General features: G+C 52.4%; 1 protein-coding gene across 3 annotated transcripts in view; it reads right to left on the bottom strand.

Annotated features, from left to right (window-relative positions):
* The window catches only part of LOC147689445 (uncharacterized), a 388546-nt gene that overhangs the window by 163910 nt on the left and 211284 nt on the right, over positions 1-13352 (bottom strand). For all 3 annotated transcript variants that reach the window (XM_086942213.1, XM_086942214.1, XM_086942212.1), the window contains exons 11-12: positions 12626-12709; positions 3107-3148 (exon numbers count right to left, since the gene is read on the bottom strand). In XM_086942213.1, coding sequence (XP_086798339.1) covers positions 3107-3148; positions 12626-12709 — 126 coding nt within the window. The remainder of the gene's footprint in view (positions 1-3106; positions 3149-12625; positions 12710-13352) is intronic.

Raw genomic sequence — 13352 nt, 5'->3', positions numbered from 1 at the left:
GGCACACTGACCGCGGAGACAAAGACTCTGCCAGGAGGCACGCTGACTGCGGAGACAGAGACTCTGCCAGGAGGCACACTGACCGCACAGACAAAGACTCTGTGAGGAGGCACACTGACTGCGGAGACAAAGTCTCTACCAGGAGGCACACTGACTGCGGAGACAAAGAATCTGCCAGGAGGCACACTGACTGTGGAGACAAAGACTCTGCCATGAGACCCACTGACTGCGGAGACAAAGACTCTGCCAGGAGGCACACTGACCACACAGACAAAGACTACCAGGAGGCACACTGACCGCGGAGACAAAGACTCTGCCAGGAGGCACGCTGACTGCGGAGACAAAGACTCTGCCAGGAGGCACACTGACTGTGGAGACAAAGACTCTGCCAGGAGGCACACTGACTGTGGAGACAAAGACTCTGCCAGGAGGCACACTGACTGCGGAGACAAAGACTCTGCCAGGAGGCACACTGACTGCAGAGACAAAGACTCTGCCAGGAGGCACACTGACTGTGGAGACAAAGAATCTGCCAGGAGGCACACTGACTGTGGAGACAAAGACTCTGCCAGGAGGCACACTGACTGTGGAGACAGAGACTCTGCCAGGAGGCGCACGGAGTGCGGAGACAAAGACTACCAGGAGGCACACTGACTGCGGAGACAAAGACTCTGCCAGGAGGCACACTGACCGCACAGACAAAGACTACCAGGAGGCACACTGACTGCGGAGACAAAGACTCTGCTAGGAGGCACACTGACTGCGGAGACAAAGACTCTGCTAGGAGGCACACTGACTGCGGAAACAAAGACTCTGCCAGGAGGCACACTGACTGCGGAGACAAAGACTCTGCTAGGAGGCACACTGACTGCGGAGACAAAGACTCTGCCAGGAGGCACACTGACTGCGGAGACAAAGACTCTGCTAGGAGGCACACTGACTGCGGAGACAAAGACTCTGCCAGGAGGCACACTGACTGTGGAGACAAAGACTCTGCCAGGAGGCACACTGACTGTGGAGACAAAGACTCTGCCAGGAGGCACACTGACTGCGGAGACAAAGACTCTGCCAGGAGGCACACTGACTGCAGAGACAAAGACTCTGCCAGGAGGCACACTGACTGTGGAGACAAAGAATCTGCCAGGAGGCACACTGACTGTGGAGACAAAGACTCTGCCAGGAGGCACACTGACTGTGGAGACAGAGACTCTGCCAGGAGGCGCACGGAGTGCGGAGACAAAGACTACCAGGAGGCACACTGACTGCGGAGACAAAGACTCTGCCAGGAGGCACACTGACCGCACAGACAAAGACTACCAGGAGGCACACTGACTGCGGAGACAAAGACTCTGCTAGGAGGCACACTGACTGCGGAGACAAAGACTCTGCTAGGAGGCACACTGACTGCGGAAACAAAGACTCTGCCAGGAGGCACACTGACTGTGGAGACAAAGACTCTGCCAGGAGGCACACTGACTGTGGAGACAAAGAATCTGCCAGGAGGCACACAGACTGTGGAGACAGAGACTCTGCCAGGAGGCACACTGACCGCACAGACAAAGACTCTGTGAGGAGGCACACTGACTGCGGAGACAAAGACTCTACCAGGAGGCACACTGACTGCGGAGACAAAGAATCTGCCAGGAGGCACACTGACTGTGGAGACAAAGACTCTGCCATGAGACCCACTGACTGCGGAGACAAAGACTCTGCCAGGAGGCACACTGACCGCACAGACAAAGACTACCAGGAGGCACACTGACCGCGGAGACAAAGACTCTGCCAGGAGGCACGCTGACTGCGGAGACAAAGACGCTGCCCAGAGGCACACTGACTGCGGAAACAAAGACTCTGCCAGGAGGCACACTGACTGCGGAGACAAAGCCTATGCCAGGAGGCACACTGACTGTGGAGACAAAGACTCTGCCAGGAGGCACGCTGACTGCGGAGACAAAGACGCTGCCTGGAGGCACACTGACTGCGGAAACAAAGACTCTGCCAGGAGGCACATAGGCTGTGGAAACAATGACTCTGAAGGGAGGCACACTGACTGGGGAGACAGACTCTGCAAGGAGGCACACTGACTGTGGAGGTAAAGACTCTGCCAGGAGGCACACTGACCGCAGGGACAAAGACTCTGCCAGGAGGCACACTGACCCCAGGGACAAAGACTCTGCCAGGAGGCACACTGACCCCAGGGACAAAGACTCTGCCAGGAGGCACACTGACCGCAGGGACAAAGAATCTGCCAGGAGGCACACCGACTGTGGAGACAAAGACTCTGCCAGGAGGCACACTGACTGCAGAGACAAATACTCTGCCAGGAGGCACACTGACCACACAGACAAAGACTCTGCCAGGAGGCACACTGACTGCGGAGACAAAGCCTATGCCAGGAGGCACACTGACTGTGCTCCACATAGAGGGGGCAAACAGTTTTCCCCGATGGTACTCCTAGGAAGGGCAGCACGGGGGCAGAGTGACCCTGCTGTAGCACACTGGACCTGGCTTCAGGGGATGCTTCGCTTCTCCTCAAACAGCGGATGATCTTTCACTCATGCGCTCCCTCCAACGCAGGTGCGAACTGCCAGAATCTGTGCCTCTTCCAAGGATAGTTTTAGTTTTGGTGTCATCAGGCCCACTGCCTCAGTGTATGCGTTTCGCCCCTAGCTACGGGTGTGCCAGGCGCAAACATGCGTGTGCTGGATTCTGGGCCCTGGTAACCTGGTTCTACATCCAGCAAACTTGTAACTGGGTCTAAAGATGGATGCCTGGCCGGAAGTGAGTTGGGCATTGCATCCCACGTGATCAGCACGTTGCAAGGTTCCCGCCTGGACCCAAACGTTGGCTTACCAGCGATAACTAGTCTTGTCAGTAGCTAAGTAATGCCTCACTGTGGCATCAGTTCATGCCTCTAGCATGGCACGCCTGTGGGCGTTGCAGGCAGTTTTAGGTTGTTAATATTGGTGACATTGACAGCAAGTAGAGGTGAGATCTTTCAAAATGGGGTCCCCTCACATACTGCTCACAGTTTGACAACTTCCAAGCCTCCAAGCTCGACTCCAGTGAGTGTCAACATGTCGCTGCCCTGCAGACAGGTACTTACCAGCTGGCCTTGAAGGGCGTGGGGATGTCTTGCGTTGGACTCCTGTAAATGGAACAGAGAGAAGCAAAGTCACTCGACAGGCGAGGCATTCGAGCTCCCCGGATAAAGAAAGGAGCTATCGCCCCTACGGGCCTCTCTGGTGAGGCCTTACTAGGCAAGTGTTTCCTATCCCTGTGGGTGCCTGCTTTCTTTATGACCGCTCCCTATGCATGGGAATGCTTCCTATAGCGATTAATGTTTCCTATACCTGTGACTGCTTCCTGTCCCTTAGAGCTCTTCCAATACCTGTGACTGCTTCCTGTCCATTAGAGCTCTACCTATGCCTGTGACTGCTTCCTGTCCCTGCGAGCTCTTAAAATACCTGTGACTGCTTCCTGTCCTTTAGAGCTCTACCTATGCCTGTGACTGCTTCCTGTCCCTTAGAGCTCTACCTATGCCTGTGACTGCTTCCTGTCCCTTGGAGCTCTTCCAATACCTGTGACTGCTTCCTGTCCCTGAGAGCGCTGCCTAGGTCTGTGACTGCTTCCTGTCCCTTAGAGCTCTTCCAATACCTGTGACTGCTTCCTGTCCCTGAGAGCTCTTCCTGTACCTGTGACTGCTTTCTGTCCCTGAGAGCTCTTCCAATACCTGTGACTGCTTCCTGTCCCTTAGAGCTCTTCCAATACCTGTGACTGCTTCCTGTCCCTGAGAGCTCTACCTATGCCTGTGACTGCTTCTTTGTCCCTGAGAGCTCTACCTATGCCTGTGACTGCTTCCTGTCCCTTTGAGCTCTTCCAGTACCTGTGACGGCTTCCTGTCCTTAGAACTCTTCATCTAGCTGTGACCATGAGCTCTCCCCATGTGCCTGTGACTGCTTCCTGTGTGTGCCTGCTCTCATTGTGACTGCCTCCTATACCTGTGACTGCTTTCTGTCCCTGAGAGCTCTACCTATGCCTGTGACTGCTTCTTTGTCCCTGAGATCTCTACCTATGCCTGTTACTGCTTCCTGTCCCTCAGAGATCTTCCTAAGCCAGTGACTGCTTCCTGTCCATGAGCTCTTCCTATGCCTGTGAATTCTTCCTATGCCTGTGACTGCGTCTTGCCCCTGGGAGCTCTTCCTATGGATGTGACTGCTAACTGTCCAATAGTGCTCTTCCTATACCTGTGACTGCTTCCTGTTCCTTAGAACGTGTAAGAATGCTGTGACTGCCTCCTATGCATGAGCTCTCCTCCTGTGCCCATGAATGCGTCATGCGTGTGCTTGCTCTCTTTGCAACTGCTTCCTATACATGTGAATGTTTCCTCTGCCTGTAAGTGCTTCCTATGCCTGTGAGTATTTGCTATGTTTGTGGCTGCTTCTTATGGCTGTTAAAGTTTTCTATGCCTGTGACAACTGCCATTCCCTGGGAACTCTTCTTATGGCTGTGACTGCTTCCTGTCCATAAGAATTCAGAAAAGGGGGTGGTGATGGACAGAGTATCTGAATTAAGCAGAACACTCCTACCCAGTCAATAGATCAGGGCTTGATCCATCACCGTTTTTAAGCTCACTGCACCATCCCAGCTCAGAACCTGGCTACATGCAAATTAGTCTGTCCCTGGCCCAGTGCATCATGGGAACAGGGCAGACCAAACTACCAAGCCAATTCTTTTACTGGAAAGGAAACAAGCTTCCGGGGACCGGTTTCTGGCATTACAGCCGTCTTCGGCCCGGCTTGCTTGAATACTGATGGTGCAGTGAGCAAGGGACTCATGTCTGAGCATACCCTTCCACGCTTATAGTGGACAAAACAATTCAGAAAAGGGGGTGGTGATGGACAGAGTATCAGAATTAAGCAGAACACTCCTACCCAGTCAACAGATCAGGGCTTGATCCATCACCGTTTTTTAGCTCACTGCACGATCCCAGCTCAGAACCTGGCTACATGCAAATTAGTCTGTCCCTGGCCCAGTGCATCATGGGAACAGGGCAGACCAAACTACCAAGCCAATTCTTTTACTGGAAAGGAAACAAGCTTCCGGGGACCGGTTTCTGGCATTACAGCCGTCTTCGTCCCGGCTTGCTTGAATCCTGATGGTGCAGTGAGCAAGGGACTCATGTCTGAGCATACCCTTCCACGCTTATAGTGGAGTGAGCTAAAAAACGGTGAAGGATCAAGCCCTGATCTGTTGACTGGGTAGTAGTAATCTGCTTAATTCAGATACTCTGTCCATCACCACCCCCTTTTCTGAATCGTTTTGTCCACCACAAGCGTGGAAGGGTATGCTCAGATGTGAGTCCCTTGCTCAATGCACCATCAGGATTCAAGCAAGCCGGGCCGAAGACGGCTGTAATGCCAGAAACCGGTCCCTGGAAGCTTGTTTCCTTTCCAGTAAAAGAAGTGGCTTGGTAGTTTGGTCTGCCCTGTTACCATGATGCACTGGGCCAGGGACAGACTAATTTGCATGTAGCCAGGTTCTGAGCTGGGATGGTGCAGTGAGCTAAAAACTGTGATGGATCAAGCCCTGATCTGTTGACTGGGTAGTAGTATTCTGCTTAATTCAGATACTCTGTCCATCACCACCCCCTTTTCTGAATCACTTTGTCCACCACAAGCGTGGAAGGGTATGCTCAGATGTGAGTCCCTTGCTCACTGCACCATCAGGATTCAAGCAAGCCAGGCCGAAGACGGCTGTAATGCCAGAAACCGGTCCTCGGAAGCTTGTTTCCTTTCCAGTAAAAGAATTGGCTTGGTAGTTTGGTCTGCCCTGTTCCCATGATGCACTGGGCCAGGGACAGACTAATTTGCATGTAGCCAGGTTCTGAGCTGGGATGGTGCAGTGAGCTAAAAAACGGTGATGGATCAAGCCCTGATCTGTTGACTGGGTAGTAGTATTCTGCTTAATTCAGATACTCTGTCCATCACCACCCCCTTTTCTGAATCCTGTCCATAAGAGCCCTTCCTGTGACTACTTCTTGTCCCCAAGAGCTCTTCCTATGCCTGTGAATTCTTCCTATAACTGTGACTGCTTTCTGTCCATGAGCTCTCCTTATGTACCTGTGCTTGCTTCCCGTGTGTGCTTGCTCTCGTTGCAACTGCGTCCTATACCTTGACTGCTTCCTGTCCCTCATAACTCATTCTGATGCCTGTGACTGCTTCCTGGTCCTTAGAGCTCTTCGGATGGCTAGCTTCTTGTCCCCGAGAGCTCCTCCCATGCCCATGACTGCTCCCTGTCCCTGAGAGCTCTTCCCATGCCCTTGACACCTTCCTGTCCCTGAGAGCTCTTCCCATGCCCTTGCCGCTCAGCCAGCTCCCCCCCAGGCCGGCCCACCACTACCTAGCGCCTCTCCCTTCTCCTGGGACCTACCTAATGGAGGCTGCACCGCGACCCCATTGAGCAGGTCCCTGGCCACTCTCCCATGGCCCCTTCAGCAGGTCTCCACTTCCTGCTGTTCTTACCTTGTTCCACTTCCTTCTGCTGCCTTTTGCTTTTCTACTCCTTAGTTCTGCCTTACTCAGCCCGTATTGTTCTTGCCTTGTATAGTCCTTATTGTATTTGGCCTTATTTAGCCTTGTATTGCTTTATCTAACCTATAAATCCCCTTATGTACTTGCCTTGTGTAGTCCTTGTTTTAACTGCCTTTTAGTCCTCGTTGTATTTACCTGTTAGCCCTTCTTTGTTTTTTTCTACTGTATTCTGTACATGCTTTCACTCACCTTTCCATTTTCCTGCCTGATCCTCGCCGCTTCCCCCAGCCCGCTCCTGCCAGTCCCGCCTGCCGCCACCTAGCACCCCTCCCTCTTCACAGGACCTACACAATGGAGGTCGCAGTGAGGACACTCAGTACACTCATGCAGTGGCACCCTGTCTGCATGCCAAATACAAGCCAGTCTGCGCCCGTCCACGCCTGGACCGCACCTAGCACTAAGAAACCTTGTTCTCCCGCCTCTCGCAGATACAACGGGACTGCGCTCCAAGCCCTGGACCCCAGACCATGCAACAACAACTGTTAACACACTTCTCCACGTTACACTGTAGGACTTTTTTCCTGCTGGCACTGCCTCTTCTTCTGCACCACTAGAGCACCCGCACTCACAACAACTACTATCACACCGACCAAAGCAAATAGGACCGCTTCGGAAATACTCCACTGCCTCCTACTCAACTCACGATCACTCGGCAAGCACGCCACTGAGATCTGAGACAACATCCCTCACCCCCAACAAAGTCTTTCTCTCAGAAACCTGGCTCAACTCCACAGCCTCACCCGACATCGCTTTGGCAACACCAGATGGCTCCAAGATAGTACACTGGGACCGCACCAACAACCCCAGAGTTGGAATCGCCATCATCTACAAATAAACCAACCACTGTACCACTGCTGCAGAAAACACCTCTCCAAACATGGAACACCTTACGTCCAACTTCAAATATACAGCAAAACCACCATCAGAGGCACCCTTGCCTCAGTTCTGTGAAGCCTTCCCCGAATTCATCACCCAACTCGCTATCGACTACAAACACTACTTTTTCTTCAGAGACCTTGATGACCTCAATGACGCCAATACTACTAACCTCCCCAAAAGCATTATCATCAGCCTCTCCCAACTAGTCACTGACCCCAAACACTACACAGGACACACGCTAGACCCCAACTTTACGGCCAGCGACAGAGTCAAGTACAGCCGCATCACAGAGCTCTCATGGACAGACCATGACATTGTCCACTTCACCATCACAGAATTCCCTGACATGGACACCAAGCCGCCCACCTCATACCACAGCTGGAACAAAGTATGGTAGTGCCAGTGGACCAATGCCCCAACACCTCCCACCCAATGTAAAACAGGCTGTGTAAATCTCCACCGGGTTCACTGATTTCGCAGACAAAGTCACCCCCGTCGAACTCACCAAACTCAAGAGACCCACCACCAAACAAGCCAGTTGGCACACCACTGAACTGAGGACCGCGAAACACAACTGCAAGCAACTAGAAATTAAATGAAGCACTAGCAAGAAGCCCCCAGACCAAGCCACCTTCAAGTCAGCCCCCAACCAATACCACAAGCTACTGAAAAAGATGAAAAGAACGCCATAAATGGACCGCAATGAAACCTGCTCTAACCACATCAAATAACTCTTCAAAATTGTCAGGGAGTTCTCCAACCCCTCAGCCACCAGAAACAGCACCACCACCCCCTCTCAAGTACTCTGAGACTACCTGGTGGACTTCTGCCAAGAAAATATCTCCACCATCTACGAAAACTTCGAACCCCAACCCACTGCCACTGACACCCTTAGCCTCCTCGCTCCCATGGATGCTAAACCCGAAGCGACCTACAACCACCTGCTCACAGTCCGGGACTAGCTCACCCATCAAAACACCATGGCCATCATGAACTCGATTCACTCAGGACCACCCTTGAACCCCTGTTCCCACCACCTCTTCAACCTCAGGAGCAAGAGGATCAGTAGCAAGCTCACTTCTATTTTCAACTCACCCATAACCACAGCCTCCTTCCCCGAAGTATGGAAACAAGCAGAAGGCAAATCCCTTCTCAAGAAACCCTCTGCCAACTCCAGCAAACTCAGAAACTACAGTTCCATCTCGTTGTTACCCTTTCTAACCAAAGTCCTTGAAAAGTCCGCCAACTCACGGAACACCTGGAGATAAGCAAACTTCTGGACTGTCCCCCCTCGGATTCCGCACCAACCGCAGCAATGAAACCACCCTGATCACTGCAACTGATGACATTAGAACCCTCCTCAACCGGGGAGAAACGGCGACCCTGATCCTCCTAGACCTCTCAGAATCATTCAACACCGTATCCACCGCACCATTATCAAGAGGCGTCATCACATTGGAATCCAAGGAGACGCCCTCAAATGGATCGCCTCCTCCCTCACCAGAAGAACTCAGAGACTCCGCCTACTACCTTTCACCTCGGAACCCAAGAACATCATCTGGGGGCCCCTCAAGGCTCGTCCCGCACCCCCACACTATTCAACATCTACATGACCCCCTGGGCCAACATCGTCAGAACCCATGGAATGAACAACATATCTTACGCAGGGGACACTCAGTTCATCCTCTCTCTATCAGAAGACCCCTCCACCAAGAAGGCCAATTTCCACAGGTGCATGATGGGCATCGCCGACTGGATGAAAGACAACTGCTAAAACTCAACACAGACAAAACGGAAGTGCTGATCTTCTGGAACAACACCTACCCATGGAACAACTTCTGGTTGCATTCTGAACTAGGACCAACACCCACCCCGACAGACCATGCACACATCCTGGACAGCAAGCTCACCATGATACACCAGATCAACACAGTATCTTCTGCTTGCTTCTTCATTCTTCGCACACTGTAAGATTTTCATATGGCTCCCCATCAATACCAGACGTACAGTCACTCAAGCCCATAATCCCCAGCTGGCTGGACTATGGCAACACACTCTACGTGGTAATCACCGCTCAGCTCCTTGAAGAGATGACGGTCCATATAGAATTTAGCGGCCAGACCCATCCTCAACGTCCCTAAGCAGATCCACATCACCCCTCACCTCAACAAGCTCCACTGGCTCCCCATTCAGAAGAAATGTCAATTCAAGATGTTGGTCCACACCTGCAAAGCCCTTCACAATCAAAGACCATTATACATCAATCACTGCCTGAACTTCCACCAACCCTCCAGACACCTACGGTCTGCCTCCCTCTCCCTCTCAAACCCCCTGCAACCACTGAAGCAACAGTGGTCGACACTGCTACCTCGTGGCAAAATCCTGGAACAAACTCTCCTTCACCTACGGATCCTCTCTTCTGGAATTCAAGAAATGACTAAAGACCTGGCATTCAACTAACCTCTCGCAGCCATGCCCTAAGAGCCTGGATACCCTAATAGGTGATTAGCTGTGCTATCTATATAAATCCAGATTGACTGACGGCTTCCTGTACCTGAGAGCTTTTCTTGGCCTGCGACTGCTTCCTATCTATGAGAGTTCTTCCTATGGCTGAGACTCTTTCCTGTCCTCGGCTAGTGACACTACACAGTCTCAGAGATGAGCCATAAACAATAGCAGAAAAACATAATCTCAGGACAACTAATATCGACTGAGGGCCTAGCAGTGCAGCACCATCATACCAATGTCACTCGCTCCTCAGATGTCAGTGACAGTGCCATAGCACCAGCAACAACCAACGACATTGGCTCCTCAGATGCCAGCGACAGTGCCACAACACCAGCAACAACCAACGGCATTGGCTCCTCAGATGCCAATAACAGTGCCACAGCACCAGCAACAACCAACGACATTGGCTCCTCAGATGCCAGCGGCAGTGCCGCAGCATGAGCAACAACCAACGGCATTGGCTCCTCAGATGTCAGCAACAGTGCTACAGCACCAGCACCAACCAACGGCATTGGTTCCTCAGATGTCAGCGACAGTGCCGCTGCACCAGCAACAACCAATGGCATTGGCTCCTCAGATGTCAGCGACAGTGCCGCTGCACCAGCAACAACCAATGGCATTGGCTCCTCAGATGTCAGCGACAGTGCCGCTACACCAGCAACAGCCAATGGCATTGGCTCCTCAGATGTCAGCGACAGTGCCACAGCACCAGCAACAACCAACGACAATGGCTCCTCAGATGCCAGCGACAGTGTCACAACACCAGTAACAACCAACGGCATTGGCTCCTCAGATGTCAGCGGCAGTGCCGCAGCATGAGCAACAACCAACGGCATTGGCTCCTCAGATGTCAGCGACAGTACCGCAGCACCAGCAACAACCATCGGTATTGGCTCCTCGGATGTCAGCGACAGTGCCGCAACACCAGAAGCAACCAACAGCATTTGCTCCTCAGATGTCAGCAACAGTACCGCAGCACCAGCACCAACGAACGGCATTGGTTCCTCAGATGTCAGCGACAGTGCAGCTGCACCAGCAACAACCAATGGCATTGGCTCCTCAGATGTCAGCATCAGTGCCGCAGCACCAGCAACAACCAACGGCATTGGCTCCTCAGATGTCAACGACAGTGCTGCAGCACCAGCAACAACCAACGACATTGGCTCCTCAGATGTCAGCGACAGTGCCACAGCACCAGCAACAACCAATGGCATTGGCTCCTCAGATGTCAGCGACAGTGCCGCAGCACCAGCAACAACCAATGGCATTGGGTCCTCGGATGTTAGCGACAGTGCTGCAGCACTAGCAACAGCCAACGGCATTGGCTCCTCAGATGTCAGCGACAGTGCCGCAGCACCAGCAACAACCAATGGCATTGGGTCCTCGGATGTCAGCGACAGTGCCGCAGCACCAGCAACAACCAACGGCATTGGCTCCTCAAATGTCAGCGACAGTACCGCAGCAGCAGCAACAACCAACGGTATTGGATCCTCAGATGTCAGCGACAGTGCAGCAGCACCAGAACCAACCAACGGCATTTGCACCTCAGATGTTAGCGACAGTGCCACAGCACCATCACCAACCAACGGCATTGGCTCCTCAGATCAGCGACAGTGCCGCTGCACCAGCAACAACCAATGGAATTGGCTCCTCAGATGACAGTGTCAGTGCCGCAGCACCAGCAACAACCAACGGCATTAGCTCCTTAGATGTCAGCGACAGTGTCGCAGCACCAGCAACAACCAATGGCATTGGCTCCTCAGATGTCAGCGACAGTGCTGTAGCACCAGCAACAACCAACGGCTTTGGCTCCTCAGATGTCAACGACAGTGCCGCATCACCAGCAACAACCAACGGCATTAGGTCCTCGGATGTCAGCGACAGTGCCGCAGCACTAGCAACAACCAACAGCATTGGCTCTTCAGATGTCAGCGACAGTGCTGCAGCACCAGAGCCAACCAATGACATTGAGTCCTCGGATGTCAGCGACAGTGCCGCAGCACCAGCAACAACCAACGGCATTGGCTCCTTGGATGTCAGCTACAGTGCCGCAGCACCAGAACCAATCAATGGCATTGGGTCCTCGGATGTCAGCGACAGTGCCGCAGCACCAGAACCAGCCAATGGCATTGGCTTCTCATATGTCAGCTACAGTGCTGCAGGACCAGAACCAATCAACGGCATTGGGCCCTCTGATGTCAGCGACAGTGCTGCAGGACCAGAACCAACCAATGGCATTTGGTCATCGGATGTCAGCGACAGTGCTGCAGCACCGGCAACAACCAACGCATTGGGTCCTCAGATGTCAGCGCCAGTGACGCAGCATCAGCAACAACCAATGGCATTGGCTCCTCAGATGTCAGCGACAGTACCACAGCACCAGCACAAACCAGCGGCATTGGCTCCTCAGATGTCAGAGACAGTGTCGCAGCACCAGCAACAACCAACGGCATTGGTTCCTCAGATGTCAGCGACAGTGCCGCAGCACCAGCAACAACAAACGGCATTGGCTCCTCGGATGTCAGCGACAGTGCTGCAGCACCCGAACCAACCAATGGCATTGGGTCCTCGGATGTCAGCGACAGTGCCGCAGCACCAGAACCAACCAACTGCACTGGGTCCTCAGATGTCAGCGACAGACTCACCCAGTGCTCCTCTTGGCTGCCGACAGGACGTAGGACCGCTCCTTGGAGGCAGTGCCCCTGACGATGCTATTGGCTGCTTCCGACCTGTGGAAGGAATAACAAAGCAGTGAGTGCACTCATTGGAGCTTAACGTGACCTCACAAACTGCCCTCACTAGGACTTCAATATTATAAACCGGAGAGATCCGTGGCCCCAGTTGAGACCTGGGAGTATATAGTATCATGCAATAAAGCCTCCATGTGAGCCAATAGAAGGGCACAATTCAAACAGTAAATTAATTACACAAGGAACAAAAAACACGTAGCTGACTTTTCGATTAAATGCCATTATTTTATGAACAGAGGCATATAATTATGCTTCACAGGTTATAATGCAGCATGAGCCGTGCATGTACTAAGTCCAAGGTGAACACATTGTGCTCGTGAAGAAATATTTAATCGGTGCAAATGAAACACATGAAAGACAAAGTAAAACAGAATATGGGAAATATTTTTAAAAATTATTATGCATGAGATATTTCAATACAATAAAAATAGTGCTAAATCATGTAATAATTAGAGATCCCAATTTAGCTGGTACAAGGCGAAGCGTTTCGACCTTCATGACTGCAGGGCATCATCAGGATAAGGGTGACCCATAGATGATGATTGATGCCTACTGGGAAAGGTAAAGAACCCCACTTTGAAGCTGACCCGCCTTTTCTAGCGGGACCACAGTGGATCCTCTC

This window comes from Lissotriton vulgaris, chromosome 10 (assembly GCF_964263255.1).
Source record: "Lissotriton vulgaris chromosome 10, aLisVul1.2, whole genome shotgun sequence".
In the NCBI taxonomy this organism is placed as follows: domain Eukaryota; kingdom Metazoa; phylum Chordata; class Amphibia; order Caudata; family Salamandridae; genus Lissotriton; species Lissotriton vulgaris.
This window is presented reverse-complemented; position numbering and strand designations above follow the sequence as displayed.